This window comes from Spermophilus citellus, assembly GCF_964194105.1.
Source record: "Spermophilus citellus genome assembly, chromosome: 17".
NCBI lineage: Eukaryota > Metazoa > Chordata > Mammalia > Rodentia > Sciuridae > Spermophilus > Spermophilus citellus.
Genome location: NC_138199.1, coordinates 62978213 through 63005579, shown reverse-complemented (window position 1 = coordinate 63005579; position 27367 = coordinate 62978213). Strand labels below are relative to the sequence as shown.

At 34.9% G+C, this 27367-nt stretch overlaps 1 protein-coding gene across 1 annotated transcript in view; it reads right to left on the bottom strand.

Annotated features, from left to right (window-relative positions):
• The window catches only part of TANC2 (tetratricopeptide repeat, ankyrin repeat and coiled-coil containing 2), a 477945-nt gene that overhangs the window by 169807 nt on the left and 280771 nt on the right, over window positions 1-27367 (bottom strand). Inside the window, exon 10 of the mRNA XM_081272685.1 lies at window positions 2957-3220. Coding sequence (XP_081128811.1) covers window positions 2957-3220 — 264 coding nt within the window. The remainder of the gene's footprint in view (window positions 1-2956; window positions 3221-27367) is intronic.

The following is a 27367-nucleotide window of genomic DNA, read 5'->3' as shown; positions in this document are numbered from 1 at the left end:
TGTCTATTAACAGCAATACATTCTTTTTCACTGCTATACACAATTTATTCATCAACCCTACTATTGATAGATATTTGGGTGGATTTTAGATTTTTGGGTTATTTTGAATAAAAAAAATATTCTTTTTTTTTTGTTTTTATCCTCTCCAGATGTATTATTATTTTTACCTTAATTTGTTATAAATGACAGCAGAATGCATTATAATTACAAACATTCTTACAGTTGTCTTCTGTTGAACATACTTATTTTTCATGGGCATTCTATGTGAGTGGAATTGCTAGGTTTTAGGTAAAATATAATACAGTTATATCTTTAACAGATCCTGCCAAACAGCTTTTCAAAGTGGTAGTACCAATTTATTAACATACTCCCATTATTGATGCATCACAGTTTCAATTGCACCATATCCCTGTTAATATTATTTCTTTTAGTTTTGTGGGTCTGGTAGAGTGGCATCTCATTGTCAAGAACTGTGAAAGATCTCGTATATCATCTTACTTGTAAACTAAAAAACCTGGGGCACTGGAAGAAGACATGAGATTTTTGAGTCCGAGATGAAAGGCAGTTTATAACTCTTAGCAATCAGAGATAGCCAGAGGATCAACACTCATGCCAGTTCCCTGAACACCAATTTTCACAGGCCAACATGAAGATGGCTAGGTGATACCTGTACATGCAGGTGGTTGTAACAGAAGAGAGGACTATAGATTAGTTTGTACTTTTTATGATTTTATATAAACACAGTATCTATTTTTTAAAAGATGCCTTCTTTCACCCAGCATAATTGAGATTTGTATGTGTTAATGCAGTACTAATAGTTCTTTTTCCTTTTATTGCTGAGTAGTATTCTAATGTACATACACACTGCAATTTGTATACTCACTCACCTGTTGATGAACATTTGGGATGTTTGCAGTTTTAGGCTATTATAAACAAAGCTGATATGTTCATTTATGTATATATTTTTTAGACTATATGTTTTAATTTCTCTTATATAAATCCTGTTGATTTTCTGACCTCACATCTCTTACATATATTAAAACCAAATGTAGCTATATCATTATAGATAAACACACACACACATATATATATATATTAAAGAATAAGAAATATTAACTCTTGTGGAGAGGTAGGAGGTAGAGAAGAGTGGCTATTCCCTTTTCTTTCATATTTTTGGAAGTATATAGTATATAAATCAGATAAAAATTATAATACATATAAACCTTTAATTCCTAAAATATGTAAGGCTAGCACTGGGCAAAGAGACTAAGGCTCATTTTTTTTTTTTTTTGCTTTGTCTTCTTCTTTGACCTCTCTGTATTTAAAAAAATAACTAATAAATGTTACATTTTAAGATAAAAAACTCTCTCAAGCTATTTTCTCTACTCATATTAACATAGCCTTCAATCAGGTAATTCATTACTTGTAATTTTCCAATACAGAAGAAGATTTTCACTATTATTCCTAACTTCAGGCTTTCCTTCTTCAATTTAGTCTATATAGATGGATATTTACAGTCATTTTTCTAATCTGCAAATTTGGCAATACAGCTACTCCTAAACCCTTTCAAGTATTCTCTACTATCAGTAAGATAAAAATGCCAGTTCTTATCATCAGAGTATATAAGGTATTTGGTATGACTTTCAAGGTCATCTTCTTGTACTCCAGTTTCTAGTTGTGCAGAAATTTTAAAATGTGCCAAATCCTTTAACTTCTTTATAATTCCTTTCTCTTTCCTGTTTGTCTTCTGGGTAAACTCTTAATTGTTCTTTCCTGTGATGTGTTCTATTCCTATTTCACTTCCCTGTGTATTGCTTCCTCCTCTGTATTTCTAGAGTGTTGAGAGCCACAGCTAACTTCCAGCTGCCAGCAAACTTCCAGATGCCAGCAAACTTCCAGCTGCCAGCTGATGATTGGCTCACAGCTGCCCCAGCAACTTCTAGCTGCCAACTGATTGGCTCCTCTGTGGTGATGCTCACTGGGCTGTTTTCCCGCCCTTTCAGACCACAGAGCTGCTCATTGGGGGACTTTTTTTGGCTCCGCCCACGCGACCCAGCCAATTGGCCTCAAGAGCAGGAGGAGTGGGGGAGGTTGAGAGGCTTGTGGGAAGCCGGTGGTGGCAGTTGGGCTCTGAGGGTGTTTCCTGAGTTGCTGTGTGGTTTGGCAGTGTGTGGTTCTAAAAATAAAGTTCGTTTCTTTTGACAAGTGGCTCCTGAATTGTGCCCAGCCAGACTGTGGCACTATAGTACTTTATAAATTGCTAAATTATATAGGATTTATTACATTATAGTTGAGCATGCTACAAATAACAATGGATGTCAATTAGAATTTATCATATAATTTCCCCTAAAATTCATACCTTAATACCTATTACCTGGTTCAATCACTATTCCTGTGGATATGCAAAAACTTAACTGAGATGGGCACGTGGGGCATGCCTGTAATCACAACGCCTTCCAGCACTTTGAGAGGCTGAGGCAGGATGATTGCAAGTTCAAAGCCAGCCCAGGCAATTTATAGAGGCCCTGAGCAATTGAGCAAGATCCTGTCTCAAAATAAAACGGGCTGGGGATATGGATCAGTGGTTAAACACCCTGGGTTCAATCCCCAGTACCAAAACAAAACAAACAAAAACTAAAATCTCAAACTAAAATTCTTTCATTCTGATGTAAGAAAAAGAATTTATTAGTTTGATGAATTACTTGATAAGCTGTTTCTGATATAATGTGTGTTTTTGCATATTACAGGAGCAGAACTAAGCAATCACTTGAGAAAGATGAATCTACCCCAAGTTCAAAAAAATATACACATGTACCTATATTACCAAAGCATAAAGAATGGTTTAATGAAGATTAATAGAAAATTTAAATGTTTTTGGAAGAGAATTTATTTTCACTTCTATATGTACTCCAGTGAAATGGTTATTTAAAAACAAAAACAAAACAAAACATCTTACCTGCTACTGAATTTGGCCGTGGCATAAGATACAAAGGAATAGACTGCACTGACTGAGATAAAACTGTTTCCAAATTTCTCTCTGGGATCTTATTCAGACTATACGTAGAAGCAGTCATGTTTTCATCTACTCGATATAGACAGGAGTCCATGCTGGATTTTTGAGTCTGCCAAGGTTTTAGGTTTCCTCCAGATCCTAATTCTTTACTGCTTTCTCCCACATATTTTGTGCGTTCCATGTTTTCAGAATAGCTTGTCAAAGTAGCTGGAAAAGAGTAAAATGAATTACAAAAACAGAGAGTAGAGATTAATATGTTAATGATTATTACAATTTATGATTAGATAATGAGAATATTAGTAACATTATTTTAAAGTTACTGATGATCATTACAATTCGATCATGAAGTTTAAATAATTAAAACCACAACACAACCATCTCTCACATATAGTTAACAACTCTATTTAAACAAAGTAAATTCATACAACAGTGCTAAAGAACCTAGAACTAGGACCTATCAGTGTTAAATTTTTTAGAATTTCATGAAAAGGGAATAAATATATAAATTTCAGAGATTTCTGGAGAGTTACAGAGGCCCTCAAAAGATTTCTATGTTCTTGTTATTCCATTCATTCCCCCACTTAGGTTTACTTCCTGGCCCTTTAAGTATAACAAAGAATTAGAATAAAATAAACACTATCTAAGTAGAATCTATTAAAGCAGAAAAAATATTCCCTAATAAGGAAGCAATACTGGCCATTCTTGTTTAGCTCCTTCCTGCATCTCTAATCCTTAATATATCATTTCTGAATAGCTATTAAAGAATAATGACTTTAATTAATAAATAACTGAAAGGTCTTCTAGAACTTTATCTAATCTTAGCAATAATTATACATGAATAGTAACATTTTCATCAACTTTGGAAATGAAAGAATTAAAAACATTAAAATCTAGATTACAAAAAATAGAAATAATTATAAAAGAATAAAAGATGGCATCCCAGGAGTTTTTATAGTTAGTTCATTTTCTCTTTTTACATTACACATGTACCTATTGCCAAAGAAAAGATCTAAACTCATAAGGTAGTTTCCATAATCCTTTTCAGTGAAGTTTTTCTTGTTGTTAATTTAAGTGGAGTTCTGGGTTTTGCAGTCACAAAAGAAGAATAAGAATTACAAAGGAAAATCTAAATTCCTTTTTAAGAAAGTTAAGTCTACCTTTGTTGACACAAAACATAAAAGGATGGAAGAAGAGACCGATGTAAACTAAAAAAAAATTTAAAAGATGACATGAGAGAATAGGACACATGTTTCCTGAAAAAGGAAATTAGAAATATCACAGAATACCTTTGGAAACCTATGGATTTTAGAAGCTAAGTTCCTATATTTATTATCCTCTCTCTCTCACTTAGTGATTAGTTGTATAAACCTTAAAAATAGACAAACTGTGCTCATTGGGGGAGACAGCTAACAAAATTAAAGTGGGGAAAATTATATTCCTATATTTTGGCTTGACTTAGAGTACAAGAAACCAAGGATACAGTAGGTGGTGGCAAATTCAAGAATGAAAGGAAAACAGTTTCTGAAACGCAAAAAATCTTTCCAAAAATTCTTTCAAAAGGAAAAACAGGAAGAACAAATGTGAACAAATTAGGGACTGAAAAGTAACTCAGAGGCCTAACACCCAAAGTTTTGAATAAGCAGGAAAGAAATAACACCCAGAAAAAGCTCAGATGTTTATTAAACAAAGTTCCTTTTTCTCCTACTACATCATAAGCATTAATAATATTAGTAATTATAATAAATTCATATTCAGTCAGTACTTTATAACTTTCATTTTCTTATTTTATTTTTGTGGTACTAATGGATGCTTGGCAAGATTAGGCATCTTGCTGTTACATAACTAGTAAGTGGCCAGGTAATAATTTATTTGTGGTCTTAATAATTTACTACCTTATATTGTTATTTAACTATTTTGTAGATATACTTTGTCCCCTGCACTAGATGGTATGATTTTCTTGGAGAGTAGAAACTAGACTTTCAGGGTTTTTTCCTTCAAATTTAAATGATTAAAAAAAACAACAACAACAACCTTTTAGCACCAGCTCTATAATACCTACACAATAAAAAGGATAAAACAAGTGAGAGCATGCAAACTAAAGCTTTACTGCCATCTACAAAAATCATAGAGATATAGTGGACACTTGGACAATCTGGCAGTTTTAGAGATTACTACAAACATTAACAAAATATATGAGCATAAAAAAATAAACGGACTCATTCTTCAATGCATTTCTTCTAGCATTTACACTGAAAATATTTCTACCAAGGATATAAATGTTATGTTACCTGGCAATTATTTAAGTAAAAAAACTTCCCACTTTAATAAAAGGGACAAAATCAGAGAAAGAGAGAGAGAGAGAGAGAGGAGGAGGGAAAGGAGGAAGGGAAGAGAAAGGAGGAAAAGGGAGGTTAGGGAGGGAGGGAGGGAGGAAGGAAAAGAATACAATAATAAGACATATTTAGAGACAAAATTTATGACCGGAAGGATGGATTCAGTACTGGCAAAATGTTTAATGTCTTCTAGGAGTATAGTATGACACTCTTTCAGAATTTTAAGATGTAATAAAGACTTTTATTTGTATTAGGGAAACATCATTTTCAATAATGCTCAAGGACTTCAACAAATGTAGCCAGGTGTGATGGTGTACACCTTTAATTCCAGCTACTTGGGAGGCTAAGTCAGGATGATCATGAGTTCAAGACCAGCCTCAGTAACTAAAATAAAAAATAAACAGGGTTGGGGATGTAGCTCTGTGGTAAAGCACCTCTGGGTTCAATCTCTAGGATGGCAAGAATAATACTTCTTGTAATAATACTTATCCAACTCTTAGTCATTGCAAATGACAATTTCACATTCACCTATATTTGGTCAGCAGTTTTGACAATTTGGAACAGTTTATAAAGTGAGTAAGAGAAAAACATATAAAAGGGCATACTGGCAAGAGATAGCAAAATTATTTAAAAGAAATAAGTTCAATAAAGCTGGAACTTACAGTAGACTTTGGGGGTGAAGCCAGTAGTATGCTGCTAAAAGTTTAATAACTGGTTTTCTGAAGTCCAAAATCAGTAACAAAAACCTCTTATTTGTAGTGTTTGTTGAGCCCCGTGGTATATAAAGCCTATTTGGTGACTGATTTCAAACTATTTATGATTCAAAAACTGGTTCAATAAATTATAGGAACTTTAACAATTGGACCTCTCTACTACTAGCTGGCCAGAGCACACCACTGGGGAAGAGCAATGGCGAAAAAACAGAACAGACAGACTAACTTGTAAACCATATTAAAGGGACTAGATTTTATCCTATTTATCCTAAGGACAACTTGTGAACATGATTAAAGGGTTTTGAGGGACATGATTAAAGTTTCATTTAAAAAAAATTAATTTGATTCCAGTCAGTAGACAAAATTAGAAAAAGGTGTTTGGGTTTTTTTTTTTTTTTTGACTTTTTATGTCACAGACCACCTATGGCAATCTCGGTGATTATCTAAGATGAATTTTTCTAGAATAAAATTATGAAAAGCATGAAATAAAGTACAAAAGATTACAGGGGGAAACCAATGATGTGAAATACAGTAACCAAGATAAGAAAATAAACTTGTGCTAGAGCAATTTGTGAGCTTCCTTATTAACTTTAAGCTATAATATCTAATTAGTATAATTAGTACTATAATTCAAGATGGTGATAAATAAAAGTGTTTTGTTATATCCACAACAATTAGCATGAAAATATTTGAAATTTTTATTGGTGACAAAGTCACAGGTCTGTTAATATTTCTTTGGTTTGCTACCTATATTCAAAATAGAGAGTTGTCATTTCAGTTAGAAGCTAAAAGAAAAAAAAAGTATGTATATATGTCTGTGTGTATGAATAATTTTTTTTACTATTCAAATTCAAGGACTTCCTGTATCAGAGTATTATCTGGTTGAAGCAGAGAGTCAAGTTAGCTTTTATGGTAACCAAATAAGAAACATGAGCCTCTACCAGGAAAGGGAAAAGGAATGAATGGCTTTGGGAGATATCTAAGATGCAGCATCAAATGGACTTGATAATTGGATTAGATGGGAAGAATGAGGTAGAAAACAGTCAATAATTCTATTTTCTGGTTGGGGCAACTGGCTGGTTGATGGTACCATACAGTTAAGGAATAAAGAATAGAACCGGGATTCTAGGAAAGATAATTTTTAGTTCAAGAAGTACACAGTATTTAAAATGTCTATGGGAATTCAAAGAAAGATGTGCAGCAGGAAGCTAGATTATTAAATTGAATCTCAGGAGAATAGAATTAGTCAGATTATGAAGTTGTTAGCATAGCCTTAAGAGTTGACCACAGTATCTTAAAAAGTCTGTTGCTGTGCATGGTGGCACATACCTGTAATCCTAGCAATTCAGGAAGCTGAGGCAGGAGGATTGCAAGTTGGAAGCCAGCCTCAGCAACTTAGTGAGACCATGACTCAAAAATGATTGTAGAGTGAGAAGAGAGGATGTCCTATAAATGAAACCCAACTTCTGCAAAGGAGTCTGAGAAGGAACAGTCAGAGAGAAGGCAAACCACCAGGAGTGTGTGGGAAAGTAAGGGGAGAGACTATTTAAAAACAAAAAATGAGAGACAAGATCTCATGTGTCAAGAAAGATCAAATATAATAAGTATTAAAAACTGTTATAGTCTTTATCCACAGGGAGATGATCTGGTCAAAAATATTCTTGGGCTGGGGTTGTGGCTCAGCGGTAGAGCACTCGCCTGGCATGTGCGAGACCCTGGGTTCGATCCTCAGCACCACATAAAAATAAATAAGTGAAATAAAGGTATTGTGTCCAACTACAACTAAAAAGTAAATATTTAAAAAAATTCTGAATAGAGTAGTAGAGGCAAAAATCGTAATGCCAGGGATGAATCTGAGAAAAGGTGTGGACAATCTCAATAAGTTTGTGAAGGGGAAGGTGGATGACAGAAAGGTAGAAGAGACCTGACCATGTTTATGTCTCCATTAAGTGGCATTGAACACAGAAATAGAGAATAAAGGAGGCTTTTAAAATTTAGTGGAATGTTTTTGAGGTTCATCAAAATTGTATCACTTCATTCCTGTTTATTTCTGAGAGATATACCATATTGTGTGTGTGTGTGTGTGTGTGTGTGTGTGTAAATATCACAATTTGTATATTTATTCATCCATGGACGGATGTTTCCACCTTTTGGCTATTGTAAATACTACAGTTGTGAACATTCATGTACAAATATTCACTTGAGTGCTGTTTTCAATTGGGGGGGTGTCATAAACCTGCTATGCTATATGGTATATATGTGTTTTTTTTAATATCCAAATGACTTATCATTTTATTAACATGTATAAATTAAAAGAATTAATAATTCTTTTAATTTATATATGACAGCAGAATGCATTACAATTCTCATTATATATTTAGAGTACAATTTTTCATATCTCTGGTTGTATACATGGGATATTTCCACCAATTCGTATCTTCATACCTATACTTTGGATAATAATGATCATCACACATTCCACCATCATTAATTACCCCATGCCCCCTCCTCCCTTCCCCTCTAATCCCTCTATATCTAGAGTTCATCTATTCTTCCCATGCTCCCGCTCCCTATCCCACTATGAATCAGCCTCCTTACATCAGAGAAAACATTCGGCATTTGGTTTATTGGGGTTGGCTAACTTCGCTTAGCATTATCTTCTCTTCATTAACTCCATCCATTTACCTTCAAATGCTATGATTTTATTCTCTTTTATTGCTGAGTAATATTCCATTGTGTATATATGACACATTTTTAATCCATTCATCTGTTGAAGGGCATCTAGGCTGGTTCCACAATTTAGCTGTTGTGAATTGTGCTGCTATAAACATTGATGTAGCTGTGTCCCTGTAGTATGTTGTTTTTAAGTCCTTTGGGTATAGACCAAGGAGAGGGATAGCTGGGTCAAATAGTGGTTCCCTTCCATTTTTCCAAGAAATCTTCATACTGCTTTCCATATTGGCTGCACCAATTTTCAGTCCCACCAGCAGTGTATGAGTCTACCTTTCCCCCACATCCTCGCCAACACTTATTGTTGTTTGTATGCGTAAGAGCTGCCATTCTGACTGGAGTGAGATGAAATCTTAGAGTGGTTTTGATTTGCATTTCTCTAATTGCTAGTGATGATGAACATTTTTTCATGTATTTGTTGATTGATTATACATCATCTTCTGAGAAGTGTCTGTTCAGGTCCTTGGCCCATTTATTTATTGGGTTATTTGATTTTTTAGTGTTTAGCTTTTTGAGTTCTTTATATACCCTAGTGATTAGTGCTCTATCTGATGTGTGAGGGGTAAGATTTGCTCCCAAGATGCAGGCTCTCTATTCACCTCTCAGATTGTTTCTTTTGCTGAGAAGAAGCTTTTTAGTTTGAGTCCATCCCATTTATTAATTCATGATTTTAATTCTTGTGCCACAGGAGTCTTATTAAGGAAGTTGGGGGCCTAATCCCACATGATGGAGATTAGGGCCTATTTTTTATTCTATTAGACACAGGGTCTCTGGTTGTATTCCTAAGTCCTTGATCCATTTTGAATTGAGTTTTGTGCATGCTGAGAGATAGGGGTTTAATTTCATTTTGTTGCATATGGATTTCCAGTTTTCCCAGCACCATTTGTTGAACAGATTACCTTTTCTCCAATGCACGTTCTTGGCACCTTTGTCTAATATAAGATAATTGTAGTTTTGTGGGTTAGTCTCTGTGTCCTCTATTCTGTACCATTGGTCTCCAGTCTGTTTTGGTGCCAATACCATGCTGTTTTTTTTTTTTTTTTTTACTATTGCTCTGTAGTATAGTTTAAGGTCTGGTATAGTGATACCACCTGCTTCACTCTTCCTGCTAAGGATTGCTTTAGCTATTCTGGGTCTCTTATTTTTCCAGATGAATTTCATGATTGCTTTTTCTAATTCTATGAGGAATATCATTGGAATTTTGATCAGAATTTCATTAAATCTATATAGTGCTTTTGGAAGTATGGTCATTTTGATAATATTAATTCTGCCTATCCAAGAGCAAGGTAGATCTTTCCATCTTCTAAGGTCTTCTTTGGTTTCTTTCTTTAGTTTTCTATAATTTTCATTATATAGATCTTTCACCTCTTTCATTAAGTTGATTCCCAAGTATTTTATTTTATTTTATTTTTTTTGAGGCTATTGAGAATGAAATTTTCCTCATTTCCCTTTCTGGGGATTTGTCACTGATATAAAGAAATGCTGTTGATTTTATATCCTGATACTATGCTATGTATGTGTTTTATTTATTAAGGTATAATTAACATGCCACAAAATTTACCAAGTGAAAAATAAAGCTTTGACAAATGTACCCAATTATATTACCACCAACTTTCCATCATCCCCAAAAGTGACCCTTTGTAGTCACTCCTCACCACCAATGCCAGATATTAATAGCTAATAATTTACTATTGCTATAGATTTTTTTTTGAGAATTTCATGCAATCATATAATAAGTAGTTTTTTGTTTCTAGCTTCTTTCACTTAGCAAAATGTTTTTGACATTATCCTTGAACTACATATCAGTAGTTTATTCTTTTTATTTGTTCTACATTGATAGTAGAGTGCATTTTGTCATATTTTACATACATGGAGTACAACTTAATTCTTTTTTTTATTGTTGGTTGTTCAAAACATTACATAGTTCTTGACATATCATATTTCACATTTTGATTCAAGTGGGTTATGAACTCCCATTTTTACCCCGTATACAGATTGCAGAATCACATAAGTTACACTTCCATTGATTTACATATATTGCCATACTAGTGTCTGTTGTATTCTGCTGCCTTTCCTATCCTCTACTATCCCTCCTCCCCTCCCCTCCCCTCCCCTCTTCTCACTCTACCCCCTCTACTGTAATTCATTTCTCCCCCTTGTATTATTTTCCCCTTTCCCCTCACTTCCTCTTTTATGTAATTTTGTATAACCATGAGGGTCTCCTTCCATTTCCATGCAATTTCCCTTCCCTCTCGCTTTCCCTCCCACCTCTCATCCCTGTTTAATGTTAATCTTCTTCTCATGCTCTTTGTCCTTACTCTGTTCTTAGTTACTCTCCTTATATAAAAGAAGACATTTGGCATTTGTTTTTTAGGGATTGGCTGGCTTCACTTAGCATAATCTGCTCTAATGCCATCCATTTCCCTCCAAATTCTATGATTTTATCATTTTTTAATGCAGAGACAACTTAATTCTAATTAGGATCCCATTCTTGCAGTTATACATGATGTGGAGTTTCACTGGTTGTGTATTCATATATGAAGATAGGAAAGTTATGTCCTATTCATTCTAATGTCTTTCCCATTCCCCCTTCCTTCTCTTCATTTTCCTTTGTCTAATCGAATGATCTTCTATACTTCCTTCCCCGCACCCCTATTGTGTATTAGTATCTACATATCAGAGAGAATATTCAGCCTTTGTTTTGGGGGGGATTGGTTTATTTCACTTAGCATGATAGATTCCAGTTTCATTCATTTTTAAAAATGAATATATCACAATCTGCTTATCCATTTGCTAGGTGATGGCTCTTCAGGCTCTTTCAAGTTTTCAGATGCTATCATCTGAACATTTGTGTCCCCCTAAAATACATATATTGAAATCCTAACCCCCAAGGTGATGTTACTAAGTGGGGCCTTTGGGAGATAATTTGATTGTGACTGGGATTAGTGCCTTTATAAAAACACTCTGAAAAAGCTTCCTTGCCACCTCCATCATGTGAGGACATAGCAGGTAGTACTATCATGAGAGAGGACGTTAGTCTTCACCAGATATGGAATATGCCTTGATTGAGGACTTCACAGCCTAAAGAACTGTGAGAAATTTTTGTTTATAAGTTACCCAGTTTTTGTTAGAGAACAAATGGACTAAGACAACAGGTATTATGAACAAAACTGCTTTGAATATACGAAGTACTGATCTTTGCATGGACATATAATTTCTCTTTTGTAGATACCTAGGAACAGCTTGGCCAGGTCAAATGGTAGGTTTTTGTTTAACTTCATTTAGCTGCCAAATAGTTTTTCAAAGTGGCTATTACCCTTTTATAATACATATCAGCAGTGCATGAAAATTCTAATTGCTCCCACATCTTTGCTAAATCTTGGTATTGTGACTTAGACATTTTCTTAGGTATATAGTGATATCCAACTATTGTTTTAATTTGCATTTTCCAAATGACTATGGATACTGAGCATCTGTCTCTTCTTGTGCTTATATGCCATTTACCTGTGTTCATTTGTGAAATATCTGTTCAAATCTTTTCTTAGTTTATTAAAAATCAAAATATACATCCTTTTATTAAGTTGTAAGGGTTCTTCAGGTATTCTGGATCAAACTGCTTTCTGAGGTGAATGTTTTAATAAAATATTTTCTCTTCATTTATGATTTCTTTTTTAAATGAGCAATATTTTTCCTTTTCTTTTCTGTTTTTTTTTTTTTTTTTTTTTGTGTGTGTGTGTGTGTGTGTGGCTTCAAACATGCTAGGCAATGGCTCTATCACTGAGTTGTATCCCCAGCACTACTTTTACTTTTTTTGTGGGGGTAGGGCAGGTACTGGGATTGAACTCAGGGACACTCAACCACTAAGCCACATCCCCAGCCTTATTTTGTATTTTATTTAGAGACAGGGTCTCACTAAGTTGCTTAGTGCCTCCCTTCTGCTGAGGCTGGCTTTGAACTCGCCTTCCTCCTGTCTCAGCCTCCTGAGACACTGGGATTACAGGCATGTGCCACCATGCTTCCAACTACTTTTTGCCCAACCAAAGGTCATTTAGGCTTACGTTAGACACATAGTTTATGAAGTTTGATAGTTTTTGCTTTTAAGTTTAGGTCTATGATCCATGTGAAATTAGTTTTTGTATATGAGAGGAGGCAAAGGTAAGACTTTTCTATTGCATGTGGATATAAAAATATTTTATAATATTTGTTAAAAAGAATTTACTTTTGTCTTTGAAATTTCTTGATGACTTTCAATAATGAGTTGACTGTAGGTGGGTGGGTCTGTTTTTAGACTGTATTCTATTCCTTTTTCTATCTTGACACTAATAATAATAAATAAACAGTAACTACGGTACTATGGTTTTATATTCACCCTTCAAATCAGGTGGTATAAAGCCTCCAACTTTGTTCTTTTTCAAAATTTGTTTTGGCTACTCTAATTCCATATAAAGAACAATATTAGGTTGTCAATTACTACTAAAAAGCACACTGGGATTGCACTGATGTACAGATGAGGAATTTGAAAACAATTTCTTGGGGAGCCAGATACTACGTATTTGGGGCTTCATGGGTTTAGAGGTAACATCCAGACTATTACACAGGTGGTATTCACATAATAATTTAAAATACAATCATTTAAAAATGAAAAAAAAAACATTTTTAGCTTCCAGGAGACAAAGAAACTGGTGGCTGGACAATCTTGGCTTGCCTGCTATAGTTTATACTTATCTCTGGAATAGATTAATTTGGAAAGGAATTGACCGTTTAACAATATAGAGTAATATGGTCCTTGAACATGGCATACTTTTCCATATACCTTTATTAATTTTTCTCAGTTTCTTTTGCAGTTTTCATTCTATAGGCCATATATTTTTGTTGTTGTTAAACTCATCTCTAATTATTTCATGTTTTAGTGCTATTATAAATAGTACTTTTATTTAAATTTCTATTTTTTTTTGTTGTTAGTACCTGGAAATACAATTGAACTTTTTTGCATATTGATCCTGAGACTAAATGAACCCAATCAATTAATGTTTTTTGAAATGGAGGTTTCATTACCTAGGTATGATTGATTAAATAACTCATCATTGGTGATTAACTCAATCTTTAGCTTCTCCTTCCTGGCAGTCTGGGGATGGGGCTGAAAGTTCAACCCTGGAATCATTTCTTTGTTTTTCTAATGACCAGTCCCCATGCTGAAGCTTCTTAGGGATCCACTAATATGTTCCTATCAGTCTGAAATTTTCAAGGGATTTAGAAACTATGTGTCAGGAACCAGGGACAAAGAACAAATATGTATTTGTTATCATACTTTCCTACAAATGGCAATTATGTTAAGTTGGCAAAAGAAAAAGTAGAAAAATTAGCCTACAGAGGATCTCCATAGGATTAACAGCATATCTTGTACTTACTAATTGATTTTCTATATCTACAATCAAATATAGAGAAATAAAAGCTGAAATTTCTATGTCTGCAGATTTCCTTCATTTTGAAGCTCTGTTAATAGGTATATACACATTTAGGTTTGCTATTTACTCTTGATGAAATGATCCACTTATCATTATGAAATGATCTTCCATTATAGGTCATACTTTGTTCTGAAAACAGGTAGAGGAGAAAGATGATGACCATGCATTATGGGTTTCAGGACTAGATGGAGCAGCGGGGACTCAATGTTTGTTATTAACCCTTTCTAATTTTTTGAGAGACTGTAACTGATTACCTTCTTTTTTTGAGGGGTGGGTACCAGGGATTGAACTTGGACCATTGAGCCACATCTCTAGCCCTATTTTGTATTTTCTTTAGAGACAGGGTCTCACTGAGTTACTTAGGACCTCGATTTTGCTGAGGCTGTCTTTGAACTTGCAATCCTCCTGTCTCAGCCTCTCAAGCCACTGGGATTTCAGGCATGCACCACTGATCCTGGCTGACTATTTTCTTGAATGATTGGATTTATATCTCTCTTCTTAGGACAGAATCAAGAATCACGGGGCTAGAGATGTGGCTCAAGTGGTAGTGCGCTCACCTAGCATGTGTGAGGCATTGGGTTCAATTCTTAGCACCACATAAAAATAAAGATATTGTGTCCACCTAAAACTAAAAAATAAAAAATATATTTTTTAAAAAGAATCACCAAAGCAGCGATTCTCATATAAGAACTGACATCAAAATATTGTACTATTAGGTCTCTGCAGGCAAAGGGTTAGGTTTGGTACTTGCTATTGTCTGAATATTTGTGTCCCTTCAAAATTTATGTGCTGAAACTTAATCCCACTGTAACAGTATTAAGAGATAGGGTCTTTGGGAGGCAATAAGATCATGAGCACTCTGCTCTCATAAATGGAATTAGATTGGAATGTTCTCCCAAAGTTTCATAAGTTAAAGGCATGATCTTCTGCTTGGTTCTATTGGAAGGCAGTAGACCCTTAGGGGGTGGGCCTAGTGGGAGTCTTGGGTCACTGCGGGTGTGCCCTTGAAGGGGACTGTGGGATGCTGGTCTCTATATTTCCTGGCTGTTATACCTGAGCTGTATACTCTGACAGGTTTCTTACCCTAGGCCCAGAAGCAATGTGACCAAGTGACTATGGACTTAAAACTCCAAAACTCTAATCCAAGATAAACCTTTCCTCTTTTTAAGCTGATTATCTCAGGTATTTTGTTATACTAAGAATACTGATTAACACAGTGCCCTTATAAAACAGAAATAAGGGAGCTTGCTCACCTCTACTGCCTTGTAAGAACACATAGATGGTACCATCCAATGAGAAATGAGCAAAGACCAGATACCAAACCTGCTAATACCTTGTTGAAAATACTAATTATGCACAGTGAATTTCTGTTACTTATAAATTACCCAATAAAGTATTTTGTTATAGAAGCCTGAGCAGACTAAGACAGTGTTCTAAATATATTTACCTGGTTGCTATCTAGACAAAATTACCTTAACAATGGTTTGAACTATGTCTGATTTGGGTATGTGTCATTAAAACTCCTGCTCCAATCTGATGGGTTGGTTACAGTAGCTACTCCTAGTCCTTTGTGTTACCATGGACAAAAGTCAATAAATGCCGCTTTGCTCCATGTCCTTTACTTCATGTTCATGCTGTATAGTCTCTTTTCCTGTATTTCCCTGTGGCCACTGAGATGTGAGATGTAATAGGCCTACCGGTTTGTGCAAGAGGAAAAGTAGGGGAGATAATGCCTGCTATGGCTATCTGACCAATATGAGAAGGAAGCCAGCAGTTAAATCCCCTTCTGACTCCCCTCTTCCATAGTTCAGGACATAAGTCTCTTCGAAGACCTCTAGCAGGACCAAATAATTACCTCTGACAGCTATGTAATGTCTTCCCTGATATTTGTTCTGCCTCACTCTTCCTTTCCTGTTATGTATTCCCTTAATAAAGTGTTAGCACATAAACTTTTGCCTTAAGTTTCCTCTTCTAAGGAATATGTGCTAAGAAGGCCGGTTGGGTGAAACACAGGGGCTAGATAATTTTAAAGCTAATTCAGACATTCAAGCTATATTATCATTTCAGTATGTGGCTAAAATTATTCAGTATAATTAAAAATTCGTTTCGTATCTTGGGTTCCTAAATATTTTTGCCACCAAATACAAAGCTGTACCTTCCCCAATGATATTTTTATGAATTCCGTTGCATATTTTATAAATTCTAATGCAGAGATGGCATAGAGGTATATATTTTGTTATGTATGTAGGTGCGTGTGTTTCTTTTAAACAGATGTGTGCTTATCCTAATTTCTGGAATTTTTCTCATTAGAATATATTTAAATATTGTTATTTCAGTGAAATCTGACTGAAATATACTTTTGCATGGTAAAAAGATATGGTAATTCATCTATCTGGCTTTGTAATTCTTAGCTAGAAGCTTGGAGTTCTCACAGATGCTAGGGTCAAAATACTGAAAGTCAGAGAATGGAAACTCTTTCCCAGAGGACTTGTCTGCATGTGAAATGTGTGTTATTCAATTTCTTGTCTTTTGTGGGTTTTTTTTTTTTTTGTATTCAAGCAGAAGTTTTTATCATTAGGTTCCAAGCTGGAGTTGGCTAAGATTTACTTGTCTCTGTGTGGTCTTCTCCTAATATGTTTCCCAGGAACATACCCCCTTTCTCCAGATAAACCATGAGCATATCCAGTGGTTCCAAACACTGGAACATTACACTTTTAAAGATCTGAGAAGGTAATAATGAGGTTCACTATTTTTGCTATTTCAAATAGTTTATAAATAATTATGCATTTACTAGTGATGAACTAAAACATCAGCTTTTGTAGATTTCGCTGGAGTTATTTATATCAAGGGTGACAACACAAGCTATCTCATGTTGAACACAGGCTTTGATAGAGATATATATATGCTTGACAGATTAAATATAAAACCATTTTAACTAAATAGAGAAACAATGAAAAATGAATTAGAATTATACTTATAAATATTTTGGAAACTGGAATAAAACATAAAAATTAGGATAGTAGTCCTGATTAGTGGTAGAAAGTTTTAAGAAACTTTGAATTGATGTGAGGTGTAATGACCTATGGGTCATATTTTACTAATTAACTGCAAAATATTATAATTCGGAAAGACTTTATTTCTTCTTTTGAGAAGTGTCTGTTCAGCTCCTTAGCCCATTTATCGATTGGGTTGTTTATGTTTTTGGTGTTAAGTTTTTTGAGTTCATTATATATCCTGGAGATTAGTGCTCTATCTGATGGGCATGTCATAAAAATTTGCTCTTAAAAATACACAACTGATTGGGCTGGGGCTGTGGCTCAGTGGCAGAATGCCTGCCTCGCACATGTGAGGCACTGGGTTCAATCCTTAGCACCACATAAAAATAAATAAACAAAATAAAGATATTGCATTCAACTAGAACTAAAAAATATTTTAAAAATACAACTGATCAACAAATATATGAAAAAATGTTCAACATCTCTAGCAATTAGAGAAATGCAAATCAAAACTACTCTTAAGATTTCATCTCACTCTATTCAGAATGGCAAGTTATCAAGAATACAAACAACAATAAATGTGGACGGGAATGTGGGGGAGAAAGGCACACTCATACATTGTTGGTGGGACTGCAAACTGGTGCAACCACTCTGGAAAGCAATATGGAGATTCCTTAGAAAACTCTGAATGGAACCAACATTTGACCCATCTATCCCACTCTTGGGTCTATACCCAAAAGACTTTTAAAAAAGTACACTATAGTAACACAGCCACTTCAATGTTTATAGCAGCTCACTTCATAATTGTTAAACTTTGGAAGTAACATAGATACCTTTCAATAGATGAATGGATAAAGAAACTGTAGTACATATACACAATGGAAAATAATAGTATTAAAAGAGAATAAAATCATGGCATTTGCAGGTAAATGAATGGAGTTGGAGAATATCTTCCTAAGTGAAATAACCCAATCTCAAGAAACCGGGGTCAAATATTTTTTTCTTTCAAGTGGATGCTAATCCATATGGGGGGGCCTAGGATAAGCAGAAGGGGGCAAAGGGGTAGGAAAGACAGTGAAATGAGATGGGCACATTACCCTAGGTACAAGTATGATTGCACAAATGATGTGATTCTACTTCATGTACAACCAGAGAAGTAAAAATTTCTGTTTCATTTGTGTACAATGAATCAAAGAGCTTTCTACTGTCATGTGTAACTGATTAGAAGAAAGAAAGAAAGAAAGAAAGAAAGAAAGAGAGAGAAAAAAGACTTTAGCATGAGGTCCTGCTTTGATTCCTAGCGCTCCTACCTCCTCTGCCCCAACAAAGAGAAATCCAGTTTTCCTAATGTTATGAGAACAATGATGTAATTTTGCACTCCCATTTTATTTTTTTGCATAAACCAAATAAATCTGTCTTATGTAGTTCACTTGTATTTAAAAAATGAAACTATAGAGTATTCCTGGCCCTTTTACTAGATAAATGTATCTAAAACAGTCTTGGGCACTGAATATCTACTAAATAAATATTTATTGAAAGGTTGACTAAATCAGATTTATTGGTCCAGAACCACTGAGTTACAGAAAGAGTGAAAACAAATAACTCACCCAAAATATCAGAAGGAAAATTCTTTGGGTGACAATTCCCATTTAGGAATTTTGTGTATTTTTTGTTTCATTGATGCTGTTCACAGATTTGGGTGATGTAGTTAATTCCATTCACCTGTATGTTCAATCAATTTTAATGCCTATCTGATATGTGTCAGGATACAGTGATGAAGACAAGTCCTAAGCCCTTAATACCAGAGTGAGGGCAATTCCGTAGAGAAAGAGGTCATATGTAGAAAAAAATGAAGAATACAAAATAAAATGCTATTTTTAAAAAATATCATACTAACCTCTGAATATTATATTCCATTTTATAGATAAGTCATATTTATTCAACCATCCCTTATGGTGAGATCTGATGCAATTCAAGGTCATTGCATTGACTGAAGCATCAGAAAATGCAAACATAAGTTTGAGTCATGTGAATAAAAGCTGCAAAAACCCAAAGCGTGTGTAGTCTACATGCAGACAAAAATTTAGTCTATAAAAATTAAACATCAATATATGGAAAATACCTACACATAAAGTCAGAGAGGAAGACTACCTCTCAGTGAAAAATATGTAGTTTTCTACTGTATCTGTTTTAATTATTTTTTTTTTTGTCACTATGACCAAAGAAACCTGACAAGAACACTTTGAAGGAGAATACTTTATTTGGGGCTCATGATTTCAGAGGTCTCAGTTCACAGTCAAGTCCACTGCTCTTGGCCCAAGGTGAGACAGAATGTCCAGGCAGCAGAGTGTGGAAGAAGAAAGCAGTTTAGGCCATGGCCACGGGGAAGGAGGCAGAGTGGTGGAAAGGGGCTCCTGTTCTGCTCAGTAGGCACAAAATACATACCCCAAAGCCATGCCCTTAGGGAACTACTTCTTCCAGCCACACCCTACCTGCCTCCAATTACCATCAGTTAATCCATTCAAAGTGGATTAATGCACTGATTAAAGTAAGGCTCTCATAACCCACTCATTTCATCTCTAAACTTTCTGTATTGTCTCACATATGAGTTTTGGGAGGATACCTCATACCTAAACCTTAAAATTTGATCTTGTCCCCCAAAAGCTCATGCCCATTTCAAAATGCAAAATACCTCCTCCTCCCCCCCCCCCCTTCTCCCCTTCTCCTCCTAGTCCATTTCTAAGAGTCCTCACAGTTTTAACAGTTCCAGCATTGCCCAAAAATTCAAGTCCAAAGTCTCCTCTGAGAGTCAAGGCAAACTCTAAATGTAAGCCTCTGTAAAAATCCAAAGTAAGTTACCATATATCCAATATATAAAAGCACAGAGTGAACATTTCCATTTCACAAGGAAGAAACAGTGGCACAGAAAGAAGAGATGAGACCAAAACAAGACTAAATCCAGTTGGGCAAACAAGTTCTGTACTTCAAGTACAGCATCTGAGACACATTGTGATGTTCTCTCCAAAGAACTTCTATAGCTCTGCCCCTATGGCCTTGCTGGTTGCAGCCCACATGGCCTCTTTCTCTCAGCTTGTTTCTGCTCAATTTCTGCAGATTTTCTTGGCAGATGTCCCATGGTACTGGCATCTTTTAACATCAGGGGTCTCTCCACTGCAGCTTTGGCTGCCTTTTCACTTCTTTATGCATCACCTTCTCTGGGGCAGCCCACAGGGACTCTGACCCTATTGCACTTTGCCTGGTCTCCAAGGTCTTCCTTTGAAATCTTGGTAGAAGCCTCTATGACCCCCCCTAATTTCAGCATCCTACATTCCTGCAGAACCAGTACTACACAGTTGATGCCAAGGTTGCCACCATCTTGAACAACAGCCAAGCCTAGCTGAGTATGATGAAGCAATACCCTATAACCCCCTTCCCATGTGCAAGCAGGATAACCCCATGGTCTCTTTTCAAAGGAAATTTTACTTTTACATCCTTGATCCCAAGTTGCCCTCAAGCCATCTTTCCTATTGTTTTTGTTTTGGGATCAAGTACTTAGCAGAGTATTTTTAGTGGTATAATCCCTTCAACAACCTCAAGTCTTTAACCTGAGTTTTTCTTGCAGTTTCCTAGCCAAACTACAAGTTTTTCAAATCTTCTGCTTTGTTTTTCTATTACTGATTATTACAGTAAACTTGGCCAAAAGCTGTTGGTAATATCCATGCTACCTCCTGAAGGCTGTGGTGCCTTGAAATCTCCTCTGTCAGATTAATTAGTCCATCACCTTTAAATTCAGCCTCACACAAAGTCTCAGGACATGGGTAAAACATAGACAACTTCTTTCCAGAGCATATATAAATGGCCTCCAGTCTAATTTCCAATACAGTCCTTCTCTGAAACCTCATAAGCCCAGTGTTTTTTATTGTCCACAATCTTATTGACATCTGGTCTCTGAATTCCCACCAGCATTGCCCATTAAGCTCTACTTACAACATTCTAAAGCTTTTTTAATTTGTATCTCTAAACTTTTCAAAATATCCCTTCCTTCCCAGCCAGCTCCAAAGGTTTCTGAACCAGGTTAGTCACATCAAGATCCTACTCCTGGTACCAATTTCTGTTTTAGTTAGCTTTTGTACTGCTATGACCAAAAGACCTGACAATAGCTATTAGAGGAGGAAAGGTTTATTTTGGGCTCATGGTTTCAGAGGGTAAACCACTAGTTGGTTGAGTTCATAGTTCTGGGCTGGAGGTGAGGCAGAACTTCATGGTAGAAGAGCATGGTTGAGGAAATCAGCCCAAAACATGGCCACCAGGAGGGAGAGGGAGAGGGAGAAAGAAAGATAAGTGAGTGAAAGCACTCTTTCTGCTTAGCAAGGACAAAAATATATACCTCAATGCTGGTAGGAATTCAGAGACCAGAAGTATCCTACTTCCTCCAGCCTCCCCATCCCCCACCTATACTTACCACTCAGTTCATCCTCTCAAGTGGATTCAGGCACTTAATAAAGCTTTCATAAACCAATCATTTCACCTCCAAACTTTCTTGAAGTATCTCACACATGAGCTTTTGTGGTACATCTCATATCTAAATCATAATACTAATTTATTTTTATCTCTATTATTATTTTCTCTAGATCTAATTGTTCTCAGGTTGAACAAAGAACAGCAGGAAAATAGAAGTAATTAAAGAGGTTTTTCTGAGATTGTCTCTATTCTCTTTCCTTGGTGCAGATTTAAAAAAAATCAACATTTCAATATGAAGAACTTCTTACAAGGTGTATCTGTTTATATTACTATATAGGAAGGAAGGGATAGTGTGAGAAAGGGGGAATTATAACCTTATAAACAGGCTGACAAAAATTACATCTATATTTATTATTGTATATACTATATAATGTAAAATACACCTACTGTAATGTTTAGTAAATTTGCAGACTGACACAATCTTCATTATAATTCAGTTTCAGCACCTTTGCACAATCCAAAAAAATATTCCTTTGGGGCTGTTTATAGTAAGTCTCTGCTCTCACTCCAGTTCTAGATACCTACTAATTTTCTTTTTTTGCCTTTTCTGATATTTCATATAAACAGAACCAAATAGTATGAAGTTTTTTTTTTTTTCATTTAGCATATTTTGGAGGTTAATTATGCTGCAGCATTAATAGTTTATTAATTTTTCTTACTAAATAATATTTCATGGTAGGGTTTACCACAGTCTGTATATCTAAATACCAGTTAATGAATATTTGGATTTTTTTTTCAAGTTTTAGCATTGTAAATAATGTTGCTTCCCATTAAAATATTTTCAGTTCTCTTGGATTTTTTTTTTTTTTTTTTGGTACTGAAGATTGAACCCAGGGGGTACTTAACCACTGAACTATATCCCCAGGGATGCTTAACCATTGAGCTACATCCCAAGCCTTTATTTAGAGACAGTGTCTCCATGAACTGCTAAGTGCCTTGCTAAGTTGCTAAGGCTGGCTTGAACTCCTAATTCTCCTGCCTCAGCCCAGAGCCACTGGGATTACAGATACGTGCCACTGCGCCCAACTCTTAGGTTGATTCTTAAGAGTAAAACTTCTGAGTTGTATAGTAAGTTTATGTTTAACTTTGTTAACAACAGTGAAACTGTTTCCCAAAGTGGCTGTAAATTTTTACATTCCCATAGGTAATATGTAGTCATTATAGTTTGTCTATATCTTTGCCACACATGGCCCTTTCTTTAAAAAAAAGGGTATGCAGTATTCCATTGTGATTTTAATTTGCTTTCTCTAATGACATCAAGCTTTTTTTTTTTCATGCACTTATTAGCTACTTACATTTATCTTGTTTGGTGAAATGCCTACTCGAATCTTTTGTGCATTTTAAAACTGGTTTCTCTTCCACAATATTAGAATTTGTTATTCTACCTTTATTGGTGATGACTACATTTTTAATTCCAGATAAAAGTCTTAGGTCATTTCTTCTAAGACATTTTAAAATTATGAAATGTATTGTAATAATTAGGACCATGGGTTTTGCAGTCATACAAATATGAGTGCACTGGAATCAATTATTTTTGACTCTCAGTTTTCTAAGTCTAAGAAGAAACATTATCTTAATTATATTAAATAATATAGCATTGTTTTACAATTATAGTGAGCCAGTCTAGGCTTATCTCTGGGGATTTCTAGATGTCTGGTATTGACTATAAACCAAGAAAAGTGCAACTAGGATAACTAATGATTTATAATTTGCTATTTAAAGTTTGAAGCTCTTCTGGGAGCACTCAGGACTAGCTTTTTAATGTTTTTTTATTAGTGCATTATATTTTTCACAATATTGAGGTTCATTCATTTGATGTAATTATACATACACAGACTATAATTTGCTCCACTTCAGTCCCAGGGCTTACTCTTTCCTTTTCCTCCTCCTACCTCCTGTGGTCCTCCTTCCTCTACTGGTCTTTCTCTCATTTATAGTTTTTTTTTAATTAGTGCTTTATGAAAATACATAAACATGAAATTCACTATAATAAATTCATATATGTACATAGAATAATTTGGTCAATTTCATTCCACATGTCTCCCGTTTTGTGTCTCTCTTTCATTCCTCTTAATCCCCTTCCTTTACTCCATGGATTTCCCTTCTATATTGATGCGATTCCCTTGGCCCAATTTCCCATCCCCCTTATTTTGGTATAGCTTCTGCATATGAGAGGAAATAGACTCTTGCCTTTCTGAGTCTGGCTTATTTCACTTACCATGATGTTCTCCATTCTATGCATTTACCAGTAAATGCCATAATTTCATTCTCCTTTATGGCTGAATAAAACTCTATATTTTATATATATAATTTTTCTTATCCTTTCTTCTGTTGATGGGAACTTACGTTGGTTCCATAGCTTGGATACTGTGAACTGTGCTGTTTATATGTTGATGGGCTTGTATCACTACAGTATGATGACTTTAATTCTTCTGGGTCAGGGAGTGGTATACCTGGGTCATATGGTAATTCCATTCCCAAGGAAAGCACTGATTTCCAAAGTGCTTGTGCTAATTTGCAGTCCCAACAACAATGTATGACTGTATCTTTTCCCCCACATCTTTGTCAGCAGTTATTATTATTTATATTCTTGATGATTGCTGTTCTAACTGGAATGAGATGAAATCTCACTGTAGTTTTGATATGCATTTCCCTGACTTCAAGGGATGTTGAACATTTTTTCATATGTTGTTGGCTATTCATATTTCTTCTTTTGAGAAGTATCTGTTTAGTTCTTTTGCCCATTTACTAATTGGGCTATTTGTTTTTTGATTTTAAGTTTTTCTAAGTTCTTTATATATTTTGGATATTAATCACCATTTGGAGGACCAGCTGGCATAGATCTTCTCTCATTCTGAAGGCTCTCTCTTCATGCTCATTTCCTTTGCTATGCAGAAGTATTTTAATTTAATGATGCCCTATTTACTGATTCTTGGTTTTATTTCAAATACTTTAGGGATCTTGTTATAGGAGTCAGTACCTGTGCCAATGTGTTGGAATGTTGACTCTGTTTCTTCTAGCAGTTGAAAGTTTCTGGTCTAATTTCTGTGTCTCTGATGCACTTTGAGTTGACTTTTATGTAGGGTGAAAGGGGATCCAGTTTCATTCTTCTACATATGGCTATCCAATTTTCCTAGCACCATTTGTTAAAAGACTCTTTTCTTCAACTTATGTTTTTGGCACTTTTGTTGAGTATCAGATGACTGTATTTATGTGGATTTGTCTTGGTATCTTATATTCCACTGGGCTGTATGTCAGTTTTGATGCCAACACCATGCCAATGCCATGTTGTTTTTGTTACTATGGCACTACAGTATAATTTGAGATCTAGTATTGTGATACCCCTAACATCACTCTTCTCGCTCAGGATTGCTCTGACTATTCTGTGTCTTTTATTCTTACAAATTAATTTTAGGACTATTTTTTTCTAGTTCTATGAAGAATATCATTGGCATTTGGAGGAGTACCACAGTGAATCTGTATAACACTTTTGGTAGTATGGCCATTTTGACAATATTAATTCTGCCTATACAAGAACACAGGAGGTCTTTCCATCTTCTAAGGTCTTTTTAAATTCCTTTCTTCAGTGTTGTATACTTTTCATTGTAGACCTCTTTCATTTTCTTGGTTAGATTTATTCCCAAGTCTTTTTTTTTTTTTTGAGGTGGTTGTAAATGGAAGAATACTCCTGATTTCTTTTTCAGCAGATTCATTATTCGAGTATAAAAAAATGATTGCTTTATTCACATTGGTCTTATATCCTGTTACTTTGTTGAATTTATCGGCTCTAGAAATGTTCTGGTGGAGTTTTTTGGATTTTCTAGATATAGGATCATGTCATCAGCAAACCAAGATAAGTTTAATTCTTCTCCTTTGTATCCTTTCAATTTCCTTTTCTTGTCTGATTGCTCTGGCTAGAGTTTGAAGAATGACATTGAACAGGAGTAGTGAGAGTGGACATCCTTGTCTTGTTTTTCCTGATTTTAGAGGAAATGCTTTCAGTTTTTTGTTAAGTATGATGACAACCTTGGGTTTATTGTACACAGTCTTTACAATGTTAAGTTTCTTCTATTCCCTAGTTTCTCTACTGTTTTTTTAACATGAACAGGTGCTGGATTTTGTCAAATGTTTTTTTCTGCTTCTATTGAGATGATCATATGATTCTTGTCCTTAAATCTAATTATGTGTTGAATTATATTTATTGATTTGAATACACTGAACCAACCTTGCATCCTGGGATGAAAACCAACTGTACTATCTTAGTGTGTTTGTGAATGCAGTTTGTTAATATTTTATTAAGGAGGACTAGCTGAAAACTTACACAACCTAGACTTAGATAGCCTGGCTTGGCTATGTATCTAGAGGGGCATCAAAGAACACATTGAGGACTTTCTAGGAGCTCTCCTTAAATCAAGATTTCTTATACACATCAGGTTTATACTATGAGGACAGGGCATACAACCCTATGTGTTGAAGAACAAATCCTGGAAAACTCCATCTGAAATGTCTTAGGTCCTCTTGCACTCATCTGCACTCTTTTTCCTCTTGATTTACTATATTGTTACTGAAAACTTTTTATAAGCATTTTTTGTTAAGTGTTATACATCATTTCAATAATCCTTTGAAATCTTTACAACTATTTTATTAAAGAGTTATTATAAGTTTTAAACAATGATATCTGGACCATAATGTGCACTCAATAAATGGTTATTATTAAACTACTGAACTACTTGTCTAATTATACAAGAAAAACACTCTGTTTTGTGTTCTTTTTAATTTTTTTTTTTTAGTTATCAACAGATCTTTATTTTATTTATTTATATTTGGTACTGAGAATTGAACCCAGGGCCTCACACGTGCTAGTCAAGCGCTCTACCGCTGAGCCACAACCCTAGTCCTCTGTTAAGTATTCTTAATCGTCCTAATAAAAAAACTATTCATGCTATTTTAATAAACATGTCATGCAATATAAATATAACCCCATGACTACCAGAAATTTACATAGTGCTTAGTAAGTACAGAAGTGGAAAAGATGATGAAGTCACTAGTATAGTAATTAGAAAGTAGTAGTAGTGAAGATATTTCTGAAAACAGGTGGGGAAAACATGAAAAAAAAACCTAATTGAAATGATCTAGTGTTCAGGTAATGACTCAGGGATGCCTTTTGTAAAGTGACAATTTGGATCAAACAAAGAACATATAACATTCTGCTAGAATGTACATTACTAAAGGAACAAGAGGCTTTAATTAGGAGATTCATAAAAAATAATTTGCTAAAGTAAAATTTCAGGAAAACATAATCACTGAACAAAGACTTGGCCACAGATATTTAATCTTTGTAGGTGTTAAATAAAATGCAGAAACCCAAATGGATTCATGCTGTAGTGCACCTCTTTGCTATAAATTCATGTCTAAAAGTACTATTATCACAATTTATTATGAACAATGAAAAGGTTAGAGATTATGCATATTTTAAGAAATTGGGATAATCAAAAATTTTGCTTGAAGCAATGAAATTCATACATGTGCCTTATTAAATCACTCTTATAGCATGCCAAAATATATAGAATCCTATTTATGTCAGCCAGTATACTAG